A 24001-nucleotide genomic window follows, 5' to 3' on the forward strand; every position below is an offset into this window, starting at 1 on the left:
CATATGCATATACATATATACAATGTTCTGCAAAAGTCTTAGGCATTTTGCATTTCTACACTCTGAAGCAGAAAGATACTAAAATATGCCATTTTAACCATTGCCTTTTTCACCTTTCTTGACAGAGGTGTAATAGATTTGCAATCAGCCCTGATTTCAAGAGTTATCTTGTAATATTGACAGATGGACAATGACATGAGCCTTCTGCCAGGTCTGCTGTCTATGTAATGCCTGTCTTCTTTCTATTCCTTAAGGATATCATCTTCAAGTTTTGCTCACCCTTGTCAGACAGCTTTTTTCCTGTCTTGGTTTGTACCAGTTTTTTCATTTACATATGATGTTCCTCTATAATACCATTGCACTACTGCTATTGTGCACTATTACGATATTAAGGGACATGGACACACATACAGTTTTTGCTTGGAAATGAGGAACAACAAATAGATAGGGTTACCCTGTTCTGTTAGGAGCTGCCTGGCACCCTTTTGACATTTATGCAGCAAGCTGTAAATAGAGACGTGTTTTCATGCAAAAGAAATGATGCAAGATAGGAATGTCATACTACAGGCATCTTTCATGTTTGTAGCTTTCCATTGCACTGTTTTGCCATGGAAACTTTTCATGTTGAGTCACAACAAACTATAAATGCATTAGTGCTTTAACATGACAAGTTCATATACAGTGGGGGTTCCATGGTGTAATGGTTAGCACTCTGGACTCTGAATCCAGCAATCCGAGTTCAAATCTCGGTGGGACCTTGGTGGCTCTTTTGGGCTCTGCGTTTAGTTTTGGGGTGGTAGTGTAGCATAGTGGAAAGGAGCAGGGGTTGTAACCAAAAGGTTGCTGTTTTGATTCTCTGCTGGGGTACTGCTGCTGTACCCTTGGGCAAGGTACCTAACTTAAAATTGCCAGGTGTATAAATGGATAACATGTAAAAACTGTAACGTGTAAGTCACTCTGGATAAATGACAAATGATGTGATGACTGATGTCCAGTCTTACTCAGTAAGTCTTACTAAATTGATTTTGGTTTGGTGAAAATTCCCAAATAAGTGGGGTTACTGAGTTTTTTCTCCTACCAGCTGCAAGGATTTTAACTTATCCCACCGACACCTACACATTCCACCACAATGCTTATGATGAGAGTTCTAACGTACCGTAGAGTGCCTTTCTGACAGCAAATTAATTTGTTACAGGGCTATTCTTTAACTTGTGAGAGCATGTTTCTATTGGAATCCTCTCACATGGAGGAGACAGGAGATTTTAATGTTCATCCTTTTATTTGTCCACTTAAATTCTCTTGCAGTCAGCTTCACATACCTCCAGCTAACTGCCCAGCAAGTTGTTTCTGGACACAATCAGTCAGCTCTTTCTGCTGCATGTTCTAAGAGAGGCAAGGGGGGTTGCAAGCAGGATCAAACCTGCCATGCTTTCAGCTGCTCAAGAGCCTTAAGGTTTAAGAGCTTCTTTTATGGTATGTTTACCAGAAGTACCTTTTCCAAGTTAACAAATGTCCAAGTGCATTGTTATATTCAGTCACATTTCTATTCATTTAATTTTTGTTGCTTATTAGTCATGATTAATCACAATTCATTATCAAAGTGGTTTACTGTGACTTATTGTGATGCAGATTCCCACTGACAACTTTTTAATCAGAATGCTTTCAAATTTATCATTTTCTCCAGTGTGAAGAAATCCTCCAAGGCCAGGCTAGGAAAAAGCTAACATACACACACTGGTTTACAGTGTAGATTGTGTTCAATATCTTCACCTCAGTGTCACCAAAATTATTTTTCTTCAGAATAGTTTGAGCAAGGAATGACAAATGTGTGGTCTACAGCTGAGTGCTGTGGAAATAAAAATCGTGAGAGCAAGGCAAGATAAGGCCTCTGTGCTGACAAGCCCTCTGCCCTTCACTCGGCCAGGCTAAGCTCTACAGCTACTCTATGCAAGATCATTTAAGGGGCTATAGGGGTATTATTGCAATGGATAAACATTTCTCACCTGACCAGCTCCAGATAATGTAGCCTTTAGGCACATTTATCTCACTAGAGATGGCTGGTATGTGCACCTTAATCTGAATCTTTTCATTGGATGAGAAATGCCTTAGCAATGTCAACAAGGGAAGCACTTCAGGCCTGGCAGTCTATCACACATTCCCTTTTTTCCTTCCATTCAGTTATTTCACCAATAGATAAGGCCAATCAAGTAAACAAATACATTCCATACAGACAAACCCTGGGCTTAAAGGAAACAAGATATACCTGTTATGTACCGGTAATCTTGTCCTTCAACTGGAAAGTCATCTTGAGTTCCATATTTTTGTATCTAAGGAGAAATACTTAGATCTGGTGTAGTTTTTCTGTGGCAGCAGTGCATTTAAACATAATGGAGCTCAGGCTGCTGGGAGCTGCAATACTTTTCTGACTTCAGTGCATGGAGCTTGTTTTAGACCTGCATTCTTACCTGTAGGGAGAGGGGAATTAGACAGGAAGCCATAAAATTTAAAAAAAAAAATATTAATGACTCATTTCTGAATAAGAAAATTATATGTGCTTGGTCGTGAGTAACTCCAACTCCGAACTCCGGGCAGGCAATGAGAGCAACTTTTCACTAATCAATTAGATCTCTTCTTTCTTGTCATTTACTTAACTCTGGTATTAAACCTGTCTAATTGCAGCCCAGTATTTTCTCCCTGAAGGTTCCAAAGATTAGGTCCCGTCAGTTAATCCTCTCCTCTCTGGACTCACTCCAAGCCTTGGCACCGCATGATGCCAGCTGGAAGCCAGCTACTCTCATCACACATACTTTGACAAGCTGAACAAAGTTTGGGCAGATTTCTGATCTTTTCATTTTTAAAAAGGAGAAACAGCAGTTGAAGACAACTCTTTCACCATCCCTCCTAGAATCTCATATTTCCTCATGTGCACATGGCCATGTATTCCCTTTTTATTTGATGACTTTTCACTGCTACTGTTCACCGACCAGTTGCCATTATTTGGCCGGGGCTTACGTGACAGTTTGTGGAGCATCAGCCCAGTTGCCAAATGGCACAGTGACAGCTGACACGAGTTGGAATCTGCCAGGGGACAAATGGAGAGTGGGGTGAATTGTGTCGTCTACATCTCAGCGCTGTTCGCCACTGGTGGCCAACCTCATTGATAAGATGTGTGAACACGCGTCTTCAATAATGCCAGCTGACATGACATAGTGGATGAGTGAGTCCCTGAGCAGGTGGAACAGATGTGTGTGGAATGGGCCCAACTGTCCCAAGGTCATGGGATATGTAATTTTGACATGAAGCATCGCAGGGGGTCAGATTCCTCAATCCAGGGGAGGGAGGGGTTAGTATGGCTGGAAGAGTAAGTAGGTGTTTTCACAGAATTCAGTCTTACAGAACAGCGAAACAGGGCCAATACCCACAGCTGGAGAAGCCCAATTTATCAGAGCATTCCCAGTAGTACACCTGAGTAATACATACATTACAGCCCCAAATAGTGAAATTTACATTCAGTTTTTAATGAGACAGTGTAGCATGTATACAGGCAAGGCAAATCAAAATATGGGTGATGTACTTGATTGAAAACTGAATATGTACACTGTACAATATCAACTTAAGTAATTAAATACTTATAATAAATGTGCTTTAGATGGATGAAGATGCTGTTCCAGTGCATGTGATCCCATCATCATGATAAAAAAAACACACCTTATTTCTTTACAAAATGTTTATTTAATTGAAATAAAATATATACTTTTATAGGAATTTGTTATATACAACAGCTTTACCGATACTAAATAATTTATAAAACAAAATATGCTGGAATAAGTTTTACACAAATGGAGTTATGACAGGAGTAAAACTTTGAAGACAGCGTCAGACCAACATAGCTTGTTCTCTGATCATCACATCACATAAAATCATTTTGATTTCATTCAGAAACCATTAGAAGTACCACTGCAACAACACAATGTGCCCGATCACAGACCTCCAGAAATCATTTAACTGTAGAGACAAGGAAGATATACATGAATTTTAATGTGAGTGGAACAGTGAGAGTGAGAGTGAGTGAGTAAGTGAATGAGGAAGCAACATTGTGGAAAGATAGTGTGCATGAAGGTCTTAAACACGTAACATTGTGAGCTAGAGGCAGGACCTTCACAGCCTGCAATGATGGAGTTCATGAATAAACAGAACACTGTGGCCCCAGGTTTCACGCCTGTGAGCATGATCAGGGAAACCACGCTCACAAGACTAATCGCATGAGACTGGGGTAGTTTTTTTTTTTTTAACACTTTGACTTCCTGCATTCAGCCTGGCAGTTTTAAAAAATGTACATACAATGTTCAAAACGCTCACAAGTTTGTACAATTCCCCAACAGCATTTTTTAACCCAAATATGAAACATTCCTGTGATTCTGGTTATAATTCTGTGAATAATAATAGTAATAAATTACCCTTTAGACAAGTCTGAGGGCAAAAGGATACGTGTACAATGTGGCTCAGTTGTGCACAAACAACATTCATGTATCCAAAATTTAACATATTGCTCATATAGGATGACTGTGTCCATTTTAATACTGGGACTTAATGTAAGGGCCTGCACTTCAAAAACAAGGGCTTTCCCATGAAAGCAGATGACAGATACTGAGAGTAAAATCTAACAAAAGCCTATGAGAACATAGGTGATTGCACAGAATGGCCAACTTTGTGGAGTTCAACATGTACAATGCACAATGATGTCCTGCAAAGACTGACAGCCATAAAAAACAAAAAAAAAACAAAAGCGCTGACAGCCCCTCAGACAGGAAAAAAGAAAGCTTTGGAAGCAGTTTGCAAGTGCAAGACAACATGATGTTATGAAACACTGATATCTGAAATGCTGTGCAAAAGACCATCCCAACACTCCTACATCGTGCATATAGGAGAACAGTTCTGCAAATAGAGCGATCAGCATCGACAACATAAGAGACAAAGGGATACAAAAGGGGGGAAAAAAAAGTGACAAATAAATCATCCTGGCATTTCACTGAAAACACCCCGCTGACCTGACAGAGTGGTCATTTTAATTATTGCCACCCACATAACTCACAGTCATTCATGTCATGCCACCAGGTCTACTGTACAGGAAAATGAATTCTGGGAGCAGAACAATAACCCCAAACACACGCAGCCGGCACAGCTGCTACTGGGAGGTGCTTTTTCAGTATGCAAGGCACACACATGCAGCTCTCAGAAGACAGATAAGAGAGGGACACTGGCCTTGCAGCACTGTAGGAAGAGCTCTGTTGTATGTAGCTTTCCCTTGTTTTCTTAAAGAAAAACCTGCAGTAGCCTGCTATGTCGTCCCATAGCCTATCTTTCATCATCATGATCCCCTTGCTGCCATGAACCAGGGAAGCAAAACAAACCAAGAGTGCACAGAAGCGGGTTCAGCACCGCTGCTTTTCAACACTGAGGACAAGGAAAGTCTCAAGAGCCTTTCAGAGAGGCCCTTGAGGAAAAAAAAGCACAGATCATTACTGGCTTTATGAAGAACAGAAAGAAAAGGGCAAACCAATGGGCCATGGCGTTAGGGTAAGAACATCACGAGTATATACTTTCTGTTGTTTTTTTTTTTTTTTAATAAAAACATGCCAGGAAGTGCACACAGGATAACCAGTTTTCAGCTCGGAGGGCTTCAGCTCTCTGACGCAAGAGAAAGTGTGAGAAAAACAGTGGCACAGTGCAGCGGGGGACTTCTGGGCCGGATATTCACTTTTGTCCAGGACTTAATTACTGGAGTGATTCTCCTGTGCTGCGCTCGACTGTGCTTGCGCTTAAAATATATTCAAGCTTCGAATGGTAAAACCAGCCCCGCACAGCGTGCCCATTTCCTCACCTCACATGTCATTATTTGATTGTCTTGCTCGCCGAACGCCTGACTCAAAGTCCCAACGCTTTAAAAAAGAAAGAAAAAAAAAAGTTCAAACATTGTCTAACGTAAGCAAGACATCAGCAGAGAGATAAAAATACTCTAGAGGAAAGAAAACAGGGAGACAGGGGACACGATCCGCCGGCAGACACGGCGCCCCGCCCTGCTGAGTGTCTTTTAGAGAACAAGAGCTCTGCCCAGGGCTCCGGCAGTCACCTGAATGGCACTGGATCATAAGGTACCCTTCCTTGTGTTCTTTTAAAGGCACTGATCTAGAGTTGAGGCCTGCACTCCATTAAAAAGGACACTCCTTCATTGCACTAATAATAAAAAAGCACCAATATGGTGAATATCGTTTCTGGAACTAGTAGCAGTCCACATTTGGAAGACGTACTGCCAGTCTCCATGCAATCTAATATTGCTGCTGAAGAAAGTATTCAGGATTCACCTACACGGATTCATCCACTCAGTAGTTCACAGACATGGATCAGACATGAGACTTCCATTTCTACTAATAAATAGCATAATATGGAAAAAAGGAAAGACACCATAAAAATGAAATTATTAATCCACTAAAAAGGTCTGAATGTAAGTGTAGACTGATGTTCTTTGCTGTTTGTGATTACACAGATGCTGGTGAATTGTTCTTCCACCATCATTTAAGTCACAGTTCACATCTCAACTATTCATAGGGATGACGATGACAGTGGCTGCATAACTCTCACAGTATAGCCTCTGTCAATTTTCACCCCTCATTCGTCCACTGGAGGGAACTGTTACTTCCCATTCTCTCTTTCTGAATGTGTAAATAAAAAATATTTTTTTCTAGTTTACACAGAGAGAGCACTGAAGCAGAGTATGTGCACCTCTTCACCTAACACCTAAATTTGTAGTGGATTTTAAAACCTTTTATGACGTTAAATAAAGTCATTAAAAATAACCTTTTTTTTCACGAGTGGCTCAATGCAAGTCCAACGTGTAAACGGATCAGAACACGTGAAAGGGACATGAAGAGGGTGCACGCTCGATGGCTGTGCAGGTCTCAGGACTCGGTGTTATCCTCCTTGGTGTATTCCTCCACCAGCTGCTCATAGGAGTGACAATGGTCCGACCCGTCGGAGGTAAAGACCGACCCCTCTGTCCCCTCCGACTCCTCCGAGCCCTCCGACCCCTCCGTCTCCGAGCTCTGCCCTTCCTTGGAGTCCGTCTCCGACTCCACGTTCTCGTCGGACGTGGACAGCTTGGTGTGGGCGTCGTCGTTCAGCAGGTTCTCCTCGTCGATGAAGGTGATGTTGGCACTGGCGTTCTGGAAGATGAGGGCCTGGTAGTCTTTGGAGTCCCAGGCGCGCCCTCCGCTGTCCACCCCGGCCTCCTTGTCCAGCTGGTTCTCGAACATGCCCTCCTGGGCCTCCAGGTCTCCGTCTCCCTGGAGCTCGGTCAGGAGCATACCGTTCTCGGCGCCCATCAGATAGTTCTTGGACTTGGAGAAGGCCACGGTGACGCGGTCGCTGAAGCTGTAGCGCCGCTTCTGCCGCGGCGAGCGGTCGAAGCTCAGGATGGTGTTCATGTTGTTGGCGTCGCTGCAGCTCTTGGAGCGGTTCGTCTCCTTGGCAGGGCCGTTGCCGCCACCCCCACCTTCCTTCTTGGTGCCGATCTGCTTGATGAGGTCGTTGTAGCCCTCCTGCTTCTTGGACAGGAAGCTGAAGATGTTGACATCGTTGGGCGAGGGTGACATGCGCAGGGCTTTGTTGTTCTCTTTGTAATGGCGCAGCTCTTCCAAGGACAGCTTGCGCCTCTTCCTCCTCTTCTTCAGCGCTTTGTGGGCCTCCACCACCATGCGAACCTTCCAGTTAAAGAAGAGCGAGAGCCAGGCCAGGCCCAGGTAGATCCACATCTCCACAAAGTAGCGGTATAGGGCAGGGTAATTTGCATTGGGGTCAACTCCTGTGGGGAGGGAGCGAGAATTCCTGTTAATATTTCAAATGAAAAGCCTCCCGAAATATAGAGTCATGATTTACACTGCTGTATCTTTGATATTCCAGTAAATTTCTTTCCCTATAAGTAGTCATCATGCAGTTTTTGTTTCACATACCGCTGGTAACTTTATTTAAGGTATCCACATATGACATTAAAATCAGAAGACATCAAAAGATACTACTTAAAAATGAATTACTTGTTTTGATTGGACTCCAAAGTGTTAGTAAATTGGAAACAATAACCTAGTAATAAACTGATGGTGAGAGACCTGTCTTGTTCAGGAATAAAAAAAAGCATCAACTGCTTTTTAGGTCTTCTAAAAAGACATTGCAGCAAGGAACAGAAACCACAGCTGTTATTCAGCACTTAAACATCTCGGCTCATTCCATTCCTACAGCTCAGGGAGCAAAACACTGCTTATGAAGTTAAACCACAAGTTTGTATATCAAGATGACAGACTACAATATCCCATTCATATTACTGCTGAGAAACGTATCAAATCTAATTACTTTTTCAAATCAATTCTTATCTAATTTTATCATGTTCAGGTGATGGTCAACAACATTTAACGGTGATAATGGATACTTCAGCTCACTTTAGAACTCATTTCTGAGAACTGCAGTAAGCACGTTTCTCAGAAGTAGAGGAAAACACGAGAAAAAGTCTGCCCTACAGACTGCTATCTAATAATGGCAGATTAGAAATATTTGAGTGTAGGAGTGTTAAAGCAATAACATGAATATAATTTCCACATTTAGTCAAGGTCAACAGAGACTTTCCACCATTTACTACTGGAAAGACTGACACCTAAGGAAAAGTATCTGGAAATGTGCAGTCAAACACCCAGGGGCCGAGGGAATGAGAATGGGTCTGTCTTGTGTTTCAGCTCATTTAAACCCACTTTCAGTACCAGCCTACTATGTGACACATTCGGCTGAGCTTTCACTTGGTTTCAGAAGACTGAACTCTGAGAGAGGCCAGCATGGGCGACCTCAAAAGCCAGTCGCCTGGAGAGTAATATAGTTATGACGCACCTGCCACGAGATCCCCAAAACCGATGGTTGTTAAAGTAACGAAGGAGAAGTACAAGCCCTCTATGTAGGACCAGCCCTCTTGAGACATGAAGACGAAGGGTGGGATCACCAGATGGACCAGAACCCCCCACAGGATGAACAGGGCAGTGCAGGTGAATTGAGCTTTTCGCTGGAAACATACAGAACATCATACAAAAATGAGCAAACAATCATTTCAGTCTTCAAATGGAGCTAAGGTCATAGAAAGAGATGGCCCTGGCATGATATTCCTGTCTTCATGTAACACGCTTGTATTTTTACATCCTCAAATCATACAAAGTCATCACAGGTGTTCTGAAATTAAAGGAAAGAGTGTGGTTGGATGTACCCTTCAGGCTAACTCTTATATGCAGTGGCCTTAACAGGGCCAACTGAGCACTGCTTGTTTGGTTCATATAAACACTTTTGCTGGGTTCACAGACATTTCCTCCTTTAAGCCTCTTCTGCTTTAAAAAAGCAAATGAAGCAAATGTGCTAGGAATAAATTCAGATAAAGTCAGGCATGCCCTCACCAGAGTCACCCCTCTCTTGGTCAGATACTGGCCCAGGTGCTTGGCCCTGCCCCCGAAGAACTTGCCAAGCTCGCTAATCCAGGTGAAACACAGCGGGACACCAAAGAGACCGTAGAAGATGCAGAAAACTCGTCCCCCAGGTGTCTTCGGGGCAATGTTGCCATAGCCTGTGAAGACAGATATAATAATGAAATGGATGGGGTAAAAGAAGAGCAATTCTACAGTGACAGTGGAGCATAAAAGTGGAGCATAAATTACCTAGAGCTACGGTATAAAAGCCAACAAGACCCACAGAAGCTGTACAGGTTTGCCCATGACGGATTCTGAAGCAACACCTTAAATATACAGCAGTGAAATGCGTCCTTAAAGGGAACCTTTGGGTCTTGTGGACAAAACTGCACTTCTTTACCCTCAACAGACAGAAGGAGGAAGGCTAATGAAAAAAACAGCCACTGAATGACAGTTCATAATGGCCCCGTGCTTCAACACTGAGGGCCGCTCTCTTTGAACACAAACTGGTAGGGACCTGGCGATGAAGGCAAAAATGGCAGGCAGCGGAAAGCCTCACAGGCAACTTTGATATGGAGAAAATAATAACAGCTTTCCATAAACACTGAGGAACTTCTCCTCTAATTGTGTTTTTTCAGTGTTTGTTTTTCACCTGATCCTATCTCCCTAGCATGCTGTACCGTATATTCAGATCACCCAGACACTGACCAAGGGCAAGTCACCCCCCTACCAGCACAGCAGATCCTATTCAGTCAACCAAAGTTAAACATGTCATTACTGGAAAATGCCAGCTAGCAAAAATAATCCAGATATTACAACATTAGATAAAAATTACATAACTCTAAAATTATATAACCTCAATTTGTAGGGGAAATACATCTCTACCAATCATATTTTAGCCCATCAGCAACATAAGCCTTTCAGCTCTGTTGTAGCTTACTCCTTCCCCCTGCCCTCATTGTAGACTGATACGCACCTATGGTGGTGATGACGGTGGCAGCAAAGATAACAGCATTAGGCCAGTTCCAGTTGTTGAATGTCTTGTTGCCTGTGATGGTGACCCCCTGTCCTGCAGCCTCCGACACCACCTAGAAACAAGCACATTTGATTAAGTAATGGAGATCTGTGACCAGATGGACGTGGGTTATGACCTCACACGTGGAAGTATGTTACAGTAACTCCAGTACAAGTAAACCTATGAAATGCGAAGAGGTGAAGCTGAACGAGGTGAAGGAGCTGAACTGCAGGTAAAGCCAGACAGTAATACTACACCACATGGCGAAACTCACACCCCATTTCTCCCAAAGCATTTACAGACACAATTTCCAACTACAGAAGCCAACTCAGGTTGGATTGTCCCAACACACACACAGACGCAAACACACACACTCACAGACCAGCCAAACAGTCTTAAGTGGCATCACGAAGACCCTGTTTCCACAGGAGGAGAGGGGTTGTTGTGTCTGGGGTCTGCTGCTCAGACCACATCCTTCCTGTGATCCACTGATCTAATCAAGCTCCAGATGCATGCCCCGATGAGACAGGCCATTAGTGATGACCTCACTCATGAGCAGAAGTAGGCCATCCTCCACCTGGGGGGGCAGGTTTGCGACAGGCAGACACTTGTGAGGAGCGGTGGAGGTCGTTTTGAAGAGCCAGCTGGGTTCAGGCAAGGCCACTGGTTTTAACAGTGGCTTCTTGTCAAACTCCTGGGGCTCTGCATAATAAACATGGAAGCTGACTATTCTGAAGAGCCTGGCACTCAGAACATGGAAACTTTTCTGATGTACCAGTATTCTACAACCATGACGACATCACCAGGAAAGGGATATATTGCCTCTGCAGAGGAGATGTGGAATAACCCCTCACCCAGTTTTCTTTGACAAAACCTTATTAAAACATTCAGAATGAAGGGCTACGGCTGTGCCTCTTCCAAAATATTACAATCTTTGGCAGGCTTGGGGTGGGGGGGTCGGGGGGCAGGTTCACAGTGACACACCCAAGCCTAACTGGGCAGCCTGCTCCAAACCGTTATGGTATACTGGAAACCAATAAGCTACTTATTCCAGGGATAAAGATTCTAATGCAACACATACACTTTTCCAAACACAGCTCTGGGAGGAATATTAAAGGCAAAAATGATTAATGTGAAGAATAAAGGCCTTAATAAGGGTGCCATTTTGCTATTTAATCATTACCAGCTTTTAAAAGCTCTGTGCTTCTACAGTAACAAGAAACAGAACTCTCCAAGAATATGAATTGCACTTTGCTCAAAGCCACAACTACTGAATCGTTATTGTGGTACAATACATTTGTTTTCTGTACTCGGAGTTCTCATTTCTCTCTGTTCCTGCATTTATGAAGCCCACAGTGGTCCAAGGCACTGCTGCGGAGCAGCTGGCAGCACAACTGTCAGCCCGGCAGATGGGAGAGCACTCTCTAATAAGCACTGACTGCAGATCAGCTCTGTAATTAACGGGACTGCAGCACTAGAGGAGGGAATTCCTGGCTGCGCTGAATCAACACGACCCTCCGCTGACAGACACACCCCAAACGAAGTGACAAGTGGAAGCCACTTAGCTAATGCGGGGCAAGCGCAACTGCAGCTTACTGCTGGCTTTAAACAGCGTCCAAATGCTGACGCAGGCATCTTCATTTCAGTTTGCCAGCTGGCTTAACTATCTACTGCCCTGGTGGATCCAATAAGCCCATGAGTCACAGAGGAGGCCCTTTGCAGTACAGATGATTTCCAATGTTATGAAATTTAGAGGTGTGGGGTCTAATATTGGTGTGAATGGCCCTCCTTTTGTAAAGAAACACAGCTCCAGTGCACTCTAATGCACCCAGACTTCACATGTATGAGGAACCAAAACTAGTCTGTCTAGCACCAACCTCACACCTGACCAAATGGCATGACACGGACATGGAACTGAAACTTCATTAGTCAGCGATACAATGTTCCCTGCAGCCCAACTAATGCTCATATTAAATACCAAAGTTTTTTTCTGCAGTAAGATACTGTGCTTCACAGAAGCAGAACCTCTGTATCATATATGGATCCACTGTGAAGAAAAAGCATTCAGCTTCCCCGCACGGCGCTACCAAACTGATCGAAGGTATCAAGTCAATCAATCTATGATCTGGGGTGGGGAAAAACAACAATTCCTAGAAAGCAAAATACTAACTACTCCTTATGACATCATGTTTTCATTGCAACACAAAGTTGTTTTGCCTCATAATTGTCCTCTTACTTCTACCTAACAACCTCCACCCAACACAAACTCCACCTAACAACATACCTGTATGACTCTTAAGCTTTAAACTGTTTTCAAACTATGTGTATGCGTGTGTGCATGTGTGTACATATGTGATAATTAAGCAGCAGCAAAACCAAACAAAAAAGTACTTTCAAAATCTCAGACTTGCAAAAAGGCTTGATGGAATCTTGTGAGATTCTCCCTTCTGGATTTTGGGAGCAAAGTCCTATTCTTTGGCACTGGGAACCGGCACAGAAGTACACTGGTTCAGAGAAATGCGTCAGACATGCAGGGAGATACCAGTGCTTTCCTCTCCCAGAATTGACTGTGGCTGAGTCACAAGTCTTAAATCCAGAGAGATTTCTCTCCTCCCTCAAGAGAAGGAAGGTGCCAAAAGAGAGCTCTGTGAGGATGAAGAATGGGACATTGTAGGAGGCGAGAGGGCTTGCGAATTCTTCATGAAATCTACTGAATTACAGCACAGTGGAATGTTTGGAAGACAGGAGGCTGACTGTTAGGGAACAATAACGTAGGATGCAGATATTTTACAGGGCCACTATTCAGATGAACTATCTGAACTAGTGGTACTATAGTGCAGATGGGAATGATGGTGAGAAGGCTGGAGGGTATGTGCCTTTAGAGCGAGTCCTATGGCAATACGCCTTAACGCAAAGGCAAAAACCAAGAACTTTTTATTTTGGAGCTGAAATTTCATATCTCTGTACTTGCCCAAAACCAGAGCTACAGCAGCTGATGTTATGGGTCATAAATCTAGCTGACCCACCCTCACCCCCAAAAAGGGGATGGGTTATACCATCACATGATTCATTTCCTCAATTCCTGACCACACTGGTCCAGTAAGGAAAAATAAAACTATTTGAAATGTGCTGCTATAACACTGTCCACTGTCCACTCCATGATGTTATGCCTGACTTTGGTTCCAGTTACCATGCACAAAGTAATCTGATGTTGTAATGATGAACAGATAACTCCCACTGTACTTCATCACTTGGTACGACAACATTAAAAATATTTAGTTTTGTGGTCCAATAGTTTACAGAATAGGAGGCTTGAGGTTCTTAAGTTCTGCGTGCAGTGTCTAAAAAGACATGCACCCTCAAATGCTTATGCTGCAATCACAAATATATTTCAGCTCCTATTCCCTCATTCAAAGTAATACCATCCTACTTTAACAGTATGTCTACAAAAGAGAAGAAGGTGCATTAAGTCTGTATATATCTACTTTTTCTTAAGTTAAATACTTTCACATTCTTGCCTAAGAAGGATCAGGCAACTGGATAATTACCGAATTCTTGTAGACTCTTGTGATTATTGCATCATCATATCTCTACTGCTGAAGTGCGCTGGGCTTAAGGGCTTAAGAGCAGACTCAAATACATTTTGTCTTTGATATAGAAGTAATTTTTTTTTTTTTTACAAAATTCAAAGTAAAAATGCTTGAGAAGGCAAGGGTAACATGGACATAGAACCGTGAAAATCACTTTTGCAGCTGGCTAGTATTTTGCTTTTATAACATTCAAAATTGTCATGTAACCAGTAATGTGGAATAAGACATACCGCCTTTTCAATAGTTAAACCTGAATAATGTTTTTGAAGATACTAGTCATTGTGTTCATCCCATTAGTGTTGTAGAGTATCCACTGTAAGACTTTGCCTTGGAGCAACTCCAAGATCAAGAGGTCAAAGACCTGGTTGGGTTTGAAGAATGTTCTCATCCAACCAAATTAGATGCAGACTTTTTTTTCTTTTCAAAATGCATTGTGGACAAATATAAAAAATAAAGATATTCATGATATTCAGCAAGAGTGGAAAATCATTATTCAGACATACATATTAAACAAGATTATGTATTCATAAATAAAGGCTGATCTGCAAACTTTACGCGAGACACACGTCAATGTGTTCCCAGCCTCACATCAGAAGCCAATGCCCCACCCCCTCAGTTGTTTTGTGGTGTGGATTTGTGCAACAGTTAGCAGTGCCGCAGTAAAGCCACAAGAAAGCCAGGGGGGTCCCCCTGTTCCCTGAGCGCAGACCTCCCCCAGACCGCTCACTGACAGCATCCTCAGAGCAGACTCCAGGGTCAGGCTCACTTAAGGCCGCAAGTAAGTCCTTCAGTTAAAAGCAGTGATCCGCTGGACGCGGTCTTCCACACTAACCACAGGGTGTCAAGGGTGCAGAGGGTTGCAAAACGAGCCCCTGGGGCCGCTCTGCACGTGCGCCAGGCCGGCCAGCTCCCAGGGAATGGACACCAGCCGGGCGCACAGGGGGCTGCTATGAACATTAACCCCCACTGAAGATTCGGTATCCTGCTGGACTTTTCCTCTTAAACCGGAGATGTCTGCATGCCTCACTGCATGGCACCACTCCTGAAGCCCTGAAGTTGCTCCCATGTATATCGTGCTTATGTTTAATCTTCTAAGCCTTCACTTTTACCTTTGTCCCTGTGAGCATTCCTGACTGAAGGTAATACACCACTGTAAAGGTAATCAAATACCGTGGAAAAGACGACAAAAGCAAAACAGGTCCTTAATGCTGGGTAGCAGATTACAGGCTTTTCAGAGACATGGACGCACAGCTCTGCAATCAATGACATGCAACGTGATCCAAAATACCGGATAACCCATAACATGTATTTAAATAACTCACATTCACAAGGATTTCTCACCTAATCTATTTACACGGTGTACAGAAAGTACAATATGTACAGAACAGAGCACGTAAGATGTTCCCTAGAACAGAAAGAATAGATCATACTTCTGCTCCCCTGCAAAGGTTTGCCATAAAACAGCTTTAAATGAAGTTTCTTCTTACTTTTAAGACATTGAACGGCAGCAGCCAAACATACTTCCTACTTCTGATCAGTCAACAAATGCCTTATGTCTCATTAAGTCCAGCATGGCCAGCACCTTCTCTGTGCTCGGGATGCTACAATGCATCATGGGTAATTGGGCCTTCTGCTCATTGGTGCCCCATCTCTGGAGCACACTCCCCGAGCACATGAGCATGTTTTTAAATTTCAGCTCTCATACGTGGCCTTCAAACCCACTTCTATTGTACTACTTTACACCAGCTTTTATTATACTTGATGGCTTGATGACTTGATTAATGATTAAGTCATATTTATACTATGTCCTAGTTTGAGTGCATTTTATATCAGCTGACACATTTATAAACATGTTACATAAAAAATTCTATTTATGTACTGGACCTATCCGGGTGTTCGTGAAGAAGCATATCTTCTTCCTGTACCATAAGTGGCAGGGCTACTGGTCTTCCGTGCATCTGTTAGCATCTTCATGGTCCAGAGAGGATGAGAAGGGAAACTTCTGTAGCAGCTCATCTTCCTGTGCGCCTCATGAATATGCGCATCTGCAGAGCTCCGATAAGGAGTGAGGGCGCCGAAACCACAATGACAATCTCCAACTGCTATTACGGCAGCCACCTCACAGAACAGCTTCAGTGTGGCCACAAAGCATGGCAAGCTGGGTAGTTTTCCACTGCGACAGAACTTGCAGGCAGGTGGTAGGGAATTCAGCACAGCTGTTTACCTCATCCAAAACAGAGTCAATTATAGCTCCTTCCTGGTCAAGTGGTTGCAGATACAATACAGTACCTTTTGATCACAATTATCAGTGCAATGAGGACAATAACCGCAAAGCAAACACACGAAGTGCTGGAATGTGCGAGCTGCAAAGGTATTCCAAATGGTAGGCCCACACTTTTGTAGCTTTTCACTGATGAATGATTGATTCATTAGTTTAATTCTCAGTGATGAGTATGAAAAATCCTGACTACCCAGCAAAGACAATCGGGTCTGTACACATCGTCTCCACCATTCATGACAAGTCTTGTGTTTTAGACAATGATGATCCCAACCCCTGTTTCAGAGCTTTAAGTGTGCCAACCCAATAAGCGTTGAAGTCCATTTAAAGGAAGATATTTATATAGCAAAGCAATGTTGCTGGTTATGGCTGTCTGCATAACTTTATATAACTTTCACTACCCACACAGTCTTTAGGGTTGAGGTTAATTACATTAGTGCAATGTTACATCCCACAGAGGTACCAATTTTATACCAAAACACGCCCCCTCTCTCGTCTCATACAAAACTAGCGCCTCAGTGTCCCCTTCGTTTCCATAACAGTAGGCCTTAGTGTGCTTTCACACGTGCCCTACTGCCGTGCACCAGAGATACCTGGAGTGTAGCTTTCATTAAATGTGCCATGATCTGCACCATCCTTACTGTTCCAAAGGTGGTACTAGGTAGTGCTCCAGTATGCTTACATTTCAACAGGAAGCGACTTGTACCCACTTGACTGTGGGCACTGCATTGTTATCGTGACAACCGCAGCGAGAACAAGAAATAAATAACAGCATCTGGTGTTTTTTTTTTTTTTTCCCCCCCTGTGTAATTGTCACTGTATTGGTATTCTAGACTGAAATATAAAATGAGACATCAGGTTTTTCCTGACTGTCATTCACTTGAAGAAATGTTTTCCCAGTGGTATATTTCCTTAAGTCAAGATAACAACAGTCCCTTCGAACTACTGGAATGCATAAATCACGCCTTGTCTGCATGCAGTGCTACCCCACCGTTTGCTTTTCTACCAAACACATGCTCACCTACCATTCACGCAACAGAGTGTGTTTGCAAACAGGGCTTCCCACTTGCTCACATCCCATTACCCTGGCAAACACTATTAGTCACAGTCAAGTCAAGATCAAACAAGAAACCTTACAGCCATGTACCCTGTCTTTTGCAATTGCCAGCCATTAGTTCTTGCCCTATAAAAAATGCAAAAGCAACAAAAGGCATTTTAATACATCAGTTTTCCCCCCCTGTCCTTAACCTGCAGAACAGGTTCCAATGCAGTCATGTACATTATACAGGCCGTGAACTTCAGAAGCCTGGAACCTCAACTCTGCTGAAAGTGCCTCTAGCTACAGAGGATACAGACAGTATATCAATGTATTCAGAGCAGCTTTTGCTCTCCACCCAACAATGACAGCATTCTCAAGAAGCACAGGATTACCACTCACAAGATCTATGACTGCAGTTAAGATCTAGATAAGACAGAAATAAAGAAAAAAAAACATTTATTGGTCTTTCGTAACAGGTAAGTGGTTAAATGTATAACTGTCCAAGAGGCAATAAAATAAACAAATAAATACCAACCTTAATATGAAACCACTCTGATTTGCTTATTGCTGGGTAAAATGATATGGAATCTTCTCTTTCAGTTTTTTTTTTTTTTTTTTTTTTAAAGCACACCTACACAGAATGAAACTAGATGGACGCTCATGCAACAACCCTTAGTTATTATCTGGAAGTCAACTTATCTGGGCAGTCTGTTGATCATAAATGAATGTAACAGTAGAACAAACACACATGATACACTTGCTCAATGGGCATGTTTCGGGATCAGCCTCCGGGTGACAAAAGCTTCAGAAACTGTCACCTGACAACCCACAATGCCAAAAGTAGCTTCTCCTAATGTGTCACATTACAGGACCAGATGTCAAAAGGTTCTGAACTGACTTTGCCAGTCAAACCTGCCCTTTTTCGCCACTCAAAATTGCGCAGCCCTTAAAAGTAGCCCAGGTGAAAAGCACTCGTGGTTAATCACTAACGGAAACCATCACAGGAGGTTTGGATGAGGTGCAGACGTCATGCCTCGGACAAAATGCTCCAGTCTAACTCGACCTCGAATGGGAGATACTTGCATGGTTAAAGTGTAATCCACTGTAAACTGTGTTCACAAGACCGTACTTGCTTCATTAGACTTCCTGATAGACTTGCAAGTGGCCCAACTCAAAGCCAAGGAGGTTCACTGTAATGCAGATGACTGATTTCACTACCATCTCAATGTTTTTCCACAGTGCACAAGTGCATAGTGGTATCAGATATAAGCAACAGCAGATTCAACAACTCAAAACTAAGGAGGGTCCTCACATGAAGCCAGGCATTCTGTCTGGGCCCGTGCAATTACTGCAGGCTTCATGCATTCTTCTGAATTACCATCTGCCTAAACAGGCAACCACTCAGGTAGGGCAACAAAGCTGCAAAGCCCTAATGAACGCCTTTTGCATGTGATGATGTCGAGACGTGCCGCCGAAACCAAAGGACGTCAAGAGGAAGTGCGGAGTCAGCTGTTCAGCGAAGAACTTTATCTTGATGAGATGTGACACTCTCAGCAAGTTCCACCCCCCCTTCTTCATACATTGAACTTTCCACTCTTGCTCATTGTTCAACCCCACTGTAACTGCACAGCAGTACTGCTTTAGCATGTGCCACTTTTAACAGAAGGAATGGGAGGTGTACAAAAACATATAGTCTCACTAGAGCAAGTTTTATGTCAAGGTTTTCAGGCCTACTTCATGGTGAGAGAAGGAATTACACTTACTACAATGAAGCTGCAGGCTTTGGACTCCGGGTTAAGAGTATTATATAATAAGGCACAGTTAAACATGACAAAAATGCCACGTTAAGAATTTCGGATCTTGACCTGGGTGCTACAGACATGACATAAATGCAATCCAGGCATAACAACTTCACAATGAAATGTAGTCTTCCATGTGACAACCCAGACAACTAGTTGAAGAAATTTGAGCAGTGTCTGAGACAGCAGAGTTTCATAAAACCTGCAGATGACACATCAAAATATAGCACAGAAGAATATCGGTGTGGTTGACACCTGTATCACACCCTGCCCCTATCAGAGATAGCATCTTAAGTGAATAAAAGAGCATATCTTCCCAGCAGTTCCATTTAATATAACCAAACACTAACCCAATCAACTTTTTAACTGCCTGAGTTCATGGTTCACCTAAAGAGATAAATTATGCTGGGTTAGCTTCTCCATCAGGCCCTCATAGAAAAACACATGGGCTGCAATTAAAGCCCCAGAGGAAAGACTGGAAGCTTCTCTCAAATTAAACAGGCAATTAAAGGAAAAAAAGAGAAAGAAATAGAAAAAATGACAGGGAGGAATATTAAAAACTCTCGACATGGGAAATTTGTTCCATAATAAAGTGGTCTGTTCCATAAATCATGAGGCAACAGCCCCTCAGTCAAAATTGTGGGAAAAAAGAAATCAAAAACTCAAACGCACAACTATGGGAATCTAGTCAACCAATGCAGAGGAACCCCCCAGAGTCCATTACAATACATTCTTTGTCTGAAAGCCAAGAGAGGCAGAATCACTGATCCCTCTGAGGGCTGATCGACCTCACGCCTTCACCCTCTCACTCAGAGGAAGACCATATCTTCCACAGCTGCTACACCAACTGCCCTACAGTGTCTCCATTCCACCCCCCCCCCCCACCTCCCCACCACCCCCTTTTTCTACCCCACATTCAACCAATCATAAGAGGCAGAGGACTGGGGCTCACCAGTTGCTTTCACTGAGGCATTCACTACTTTCTCCTATGGGGAAGGAAGCTGGAGGGAGAGGGGACACAGGGAGAGGTCATAAATTATCCCCCCGTCTCAACAGTTACTGGCACATGTGGAAGGGGAGATACGCTGGGGCACGCTTTTCAGTTAAAGGTATCTGGAACGGACGAGGATCTCACTACGGCTCAATCTCCAGCCTAGGTTGTCAGCCCTTTTCCTCCCTGGACCCTTACCTTTTGAGTGGTCTTTTCTGTCAGCAAGCTGGGGACCTAAAGCTCCTGCTGTTATTTTACCATTCTCAGCCTGTACATTTTAGAGGAAGAATGGTTTACTTAGACTTTTGTTTGTTTGTTTATACAAATGTCAGAGGAAAGCAAGTTAATTCCACTAGTTCTCAGCCACTGCCTGAGATGTGGATGTCTGCAGCTTCTCTAAAGTATGCAGAACCCCCCCTTTCAGATATTCATGTTGCTCACTCATGATAAATGTTGATAACTATGAGGACAAATTTTCTGATTAATAAATGTGACAGTTAACCAATGCACTACTGAAAATTCAAATTATTTATATCTTATTGGATTTTGCCCAAGACAAGCAAAAAGGTTAATGGCTAATTATAACTTCAGATTTGTAAATTACTTTGTCAGGAATATAAAAACTGACACCACACCAGGAGTAAACCCGCCATTCATGTGCAGCCAGGGCTACAAAATGGGACTGCTGACCTGTGGTAGGAGCAAGGAGTCAGGGATTAATTTAGGTGAGTGTTTCAAATTGTCCCCAACATTGTTAGCATGAACTCTGAGGTCATTTACTCTTGTTCAAATACCCTGTCAGTTTGAACAACACAGGCCCAAATTTACAGACAAAGCACACACACTGGCTTCGTCATTCACAAAGACACATGTATGCAGCAGGTCAGACGCCACGTGCTCTCCACAGACTGCATCACTTTCTGGCTTTGGACTTCAACTCCCACCATCCCCTCTGCAAAATATCACTTCACACAAAGACATTGTTTTTTCACCATTGTTTTTTAACCACTGTAATCCCATCTGTCTGAATTTACTTCAACCTCCGAGTAGCTGCCTGCTAAAGTGTACCTGATTAGCTGTTTGAATTGCTTTTGCAGCCAAATAAGATTCAGATACAGAGGGGTAATTAAAACTAGGCTGGAGCTGAATTTTGGAAAATACTGACCTTGGATTTTGGTAGAACTCCTTAAGTACTAGTACACAAAAACAGTGCCTCCATTGTCATCTACTGTAACACAGTGGCAATGCTTAGTAATAATGACATCGTATTTTTGCGACATTTTGCGACAATCCCATTGTGACAAGCACTGAAGTCATGCAATAGCCCTGCCACTACACAATAGAGAAAACCCTGATACAAATATTTTCAATTTTCACACATATTGCAAGACTAGTAGGAGTCCTCTACCATTTCTTATCATTTGTCAAACAGGGAGTAATGCAGAAGCACCAAATGATTACAGACAACGCCACAATACACACATGCTTGTAACCGCTGTCATCATCTGAACTGTCTCCATGACTGCTTCTCATATGGTCAGCAGGGTCACACCCTTAAAAGATGTCCAAAGTATAATGGCCACTTTACTTGCAGTGTACACCAGAGATGTTTTATTGCATTGACTCAGCAAACTTCTTTCCACTGCTAGGGCAACATAACAGAGAGGCAGACTATGCGGAGAGGTGGTGTGAAACAGCAGAGGAATTCAGCTCTAAAAGAGAGTCACTAACCATTTTAAAATCTTACTCAAATAATCCACGCAGAGGGTTAAATGCAGAGTGTGGTATTCTTTATGTTGGTGTCCATTCATTAATTCCTCTTTATCATTCTGTCATATCATAAGTATCTCCTAGTCATTCCAGTACAGCTCCTCTGTGCATGGCGTATAAAGCAGGATTCACTGAGGTGATGATTATGAGCAGACTTCACACCTTCCCATCAATAGACACTGGGATGCTGGCTGTTCCTTTTGTACTTCATTTGGGTCAACATAAAGTTGAGCAGCTGAAATCACAGACACCTGGCAAAAAGTCATAAAACCAAAATGGACATTGGCCTCCACTGAATCTAACCATAATGCAGTTTGTTCTCAATTTTGAGTAAGGCAATAAACTCCTCCTGCCCCTTCCCCCCTCTCCAGATACTTACACAGTGCAACACCCTTACTCACAGTGCAATATCTCACTCAGTGTCATTGAGATTATTCAAAAACTGTTGTGCAGGGGGAAAAAAACACACATTTAAATTCTTAACACTCTTACTAGGTTAACGACAAGGTGCATTATGGATTCACTGGATGCCACATTTTGATGGGCTTCTATAGCAGTTTATAAACACATGGAATCTCCCATACATGAATTTCGAATACACACAAGGACGACTCGCAGACTGTGCTGCAAACTGATTTTACACACGGTTCAGAAATGGTAATAAAGCAAGAGACCCGTCAAAGCACGATGTATTAAACTTTCACGGGTAGCAAAAAAAGATCCACGACTACTTTAAAGTATAAGAAAAAAGTTACTTAAAGAGACGCTTGTTTGGTTTACGGATGGACGTTTCTTTATGCCCTCCACATCCAAAGGTTGCACAACAAAAACTAAAGCAACTTGCTTTACTCGAACAGGTCGAAGGAAAGAAGTTACGAATTCTAGTATATAACTTTAAACCATGTCTATGTCATTGGTAAATCACCTACACATAGGTTTGCTTCTTTGGCCTTGGTAATTTCTTTCCCACTTAGATCACATGCCACGACACAAGACATGGGATGTCCATGTCGGAATTACAACTAGTACGTTTTGTATATGAAATGTGTATATATAACTCCATTGGATAAATTTAGCAGTGCAAATTACTATGAGGTGGACGTAAATAATTCGTTATACATACTGCTACAATACCTCCAAAATCTTGTCCAAGTCTTCTTTCGTGAGACAGGGGTACTTTTGGAGTAATTGTTCCTTTTCGTCCGTGTAGTTTTTAACCGCATTCTTCCAATTGGGCTCCTCAAGAACTTGAAATATTGCTGCCCCGATGGACAGATAAAAGATGATGGCCGATGTCAATAATGGCCCCTTATCCACCATAATTAATAGCGCTACTTTTAGAACGCAGGAAAATCGCTCAGATTTGAATTTGGAGCTGTTACACCAAGCGCATGCTCATAGATCAAATTTTGGAATTGGAGACTTTTCGTCTAACAATTTCTTGAAAAAACCCTCCAAATTCCACTGGAAACATAGATTGTGGTGTGATTGGCTTACACACTAGTACAAAAAACAGTCGTTCTGTCAGGTAAAGAATTTCTATTGATATTACAACAATACTGAGCGTCCCGCAGCTCTCTGCTGCTTGGCGTCCTCTACACGTGCGCACTTGGTGTAACAGAAATCAAGCCGCGCACAAGGCTAATGTGGTAGAAAAGTTTGAGAGAAGGGGAGTGGTGAAAGACAGCAGAGAACCGCCCATGACGCTGGAGAGGGGAGAGTCAAAAACAAGTTTATCTACAGGTAAGCGCGCTACAATTAAAACAGTCCTTTGGAGTTTTTTTCCCCCCTCTCTCTCAAGATAATCACTATCCAGTCAACAGTTCCCAGCTCATAATCTGCAAGTCGCGTACCTTGCAAGTAAATTTCATTCTGAATATTTTTTTTTGCTCCTCTGTTTTTCTGATGGTCATCAGCCTTTGTGTCATTAATGCTGTCCCTCGTCTGTATTCTCCTCTTTCTTTAAGTCTTACGATTAGTTATTTAAGTTAGTACGTTTTTTGTTCTTTATAGTTTTTTTTTTATACACTTTCT

At 42.7% G+C, this 24001-nt stretch overlaps 1 protein-coding gene and 1 non-coding gene across 2 annotated transcripts; one reads left to right on the top strand and one right to left on the bottom strand.

Moving 5' to 3' along the window:
• Nucleotides 1-686: 686 nt before the first annotated feature.
• On the top strand, nucleotides 687-758 carry trnaq-cug. Its single transcript has one exon. It is a non-coding gene; the product is annotated as a tRNA-Gln (tRNA).
• A 6056-nt stretch (nucleotides 759-6814) lies between these two features.
• On the bottom strand, nucleotides 6815-23557 carry kcnk5a (potassium channel, subfamily K, member 5a). The gene is made up of 5 exons (XM_036542705.1): nucleotides 23102-23557; nucleotides 10462-10573; nucleotides 9477-9643; nucleotides 8926-9094; nucleotides 6815-7858 (listed from the first exon to the last, which is right to left on the bottom strand). Exons 1-5 carry the CDS (start codon nucleotides 23285-23287, stop codon nucleotides 6957-6959), a joined length of 1536 nt encoding a protein of 511 aa, XP_036398598.1. The 5' UTR covers nucleotides 23288-23557; the 3' UTR covers nucleotides 6815-6956.
• Nucleotides 23558-24001: the final 444 nt, after the last annotated feature.

This window comes from Megalops cyprinoides, chromosome 12, assembly GCF_013368585.1.
Source record: "Megalops cyprinoides isolate fMegCyp1 chromosome 12, fMegCyp1.pri, whole genome shotgun sequence".
Taxonomy (NCBI): domain Eukaryota; kingdom Metazoa; phylum Chordata; class Actinopteri; order Elopiformes; family Megalopidae; genus Megalops; species Megalops cyprinoides.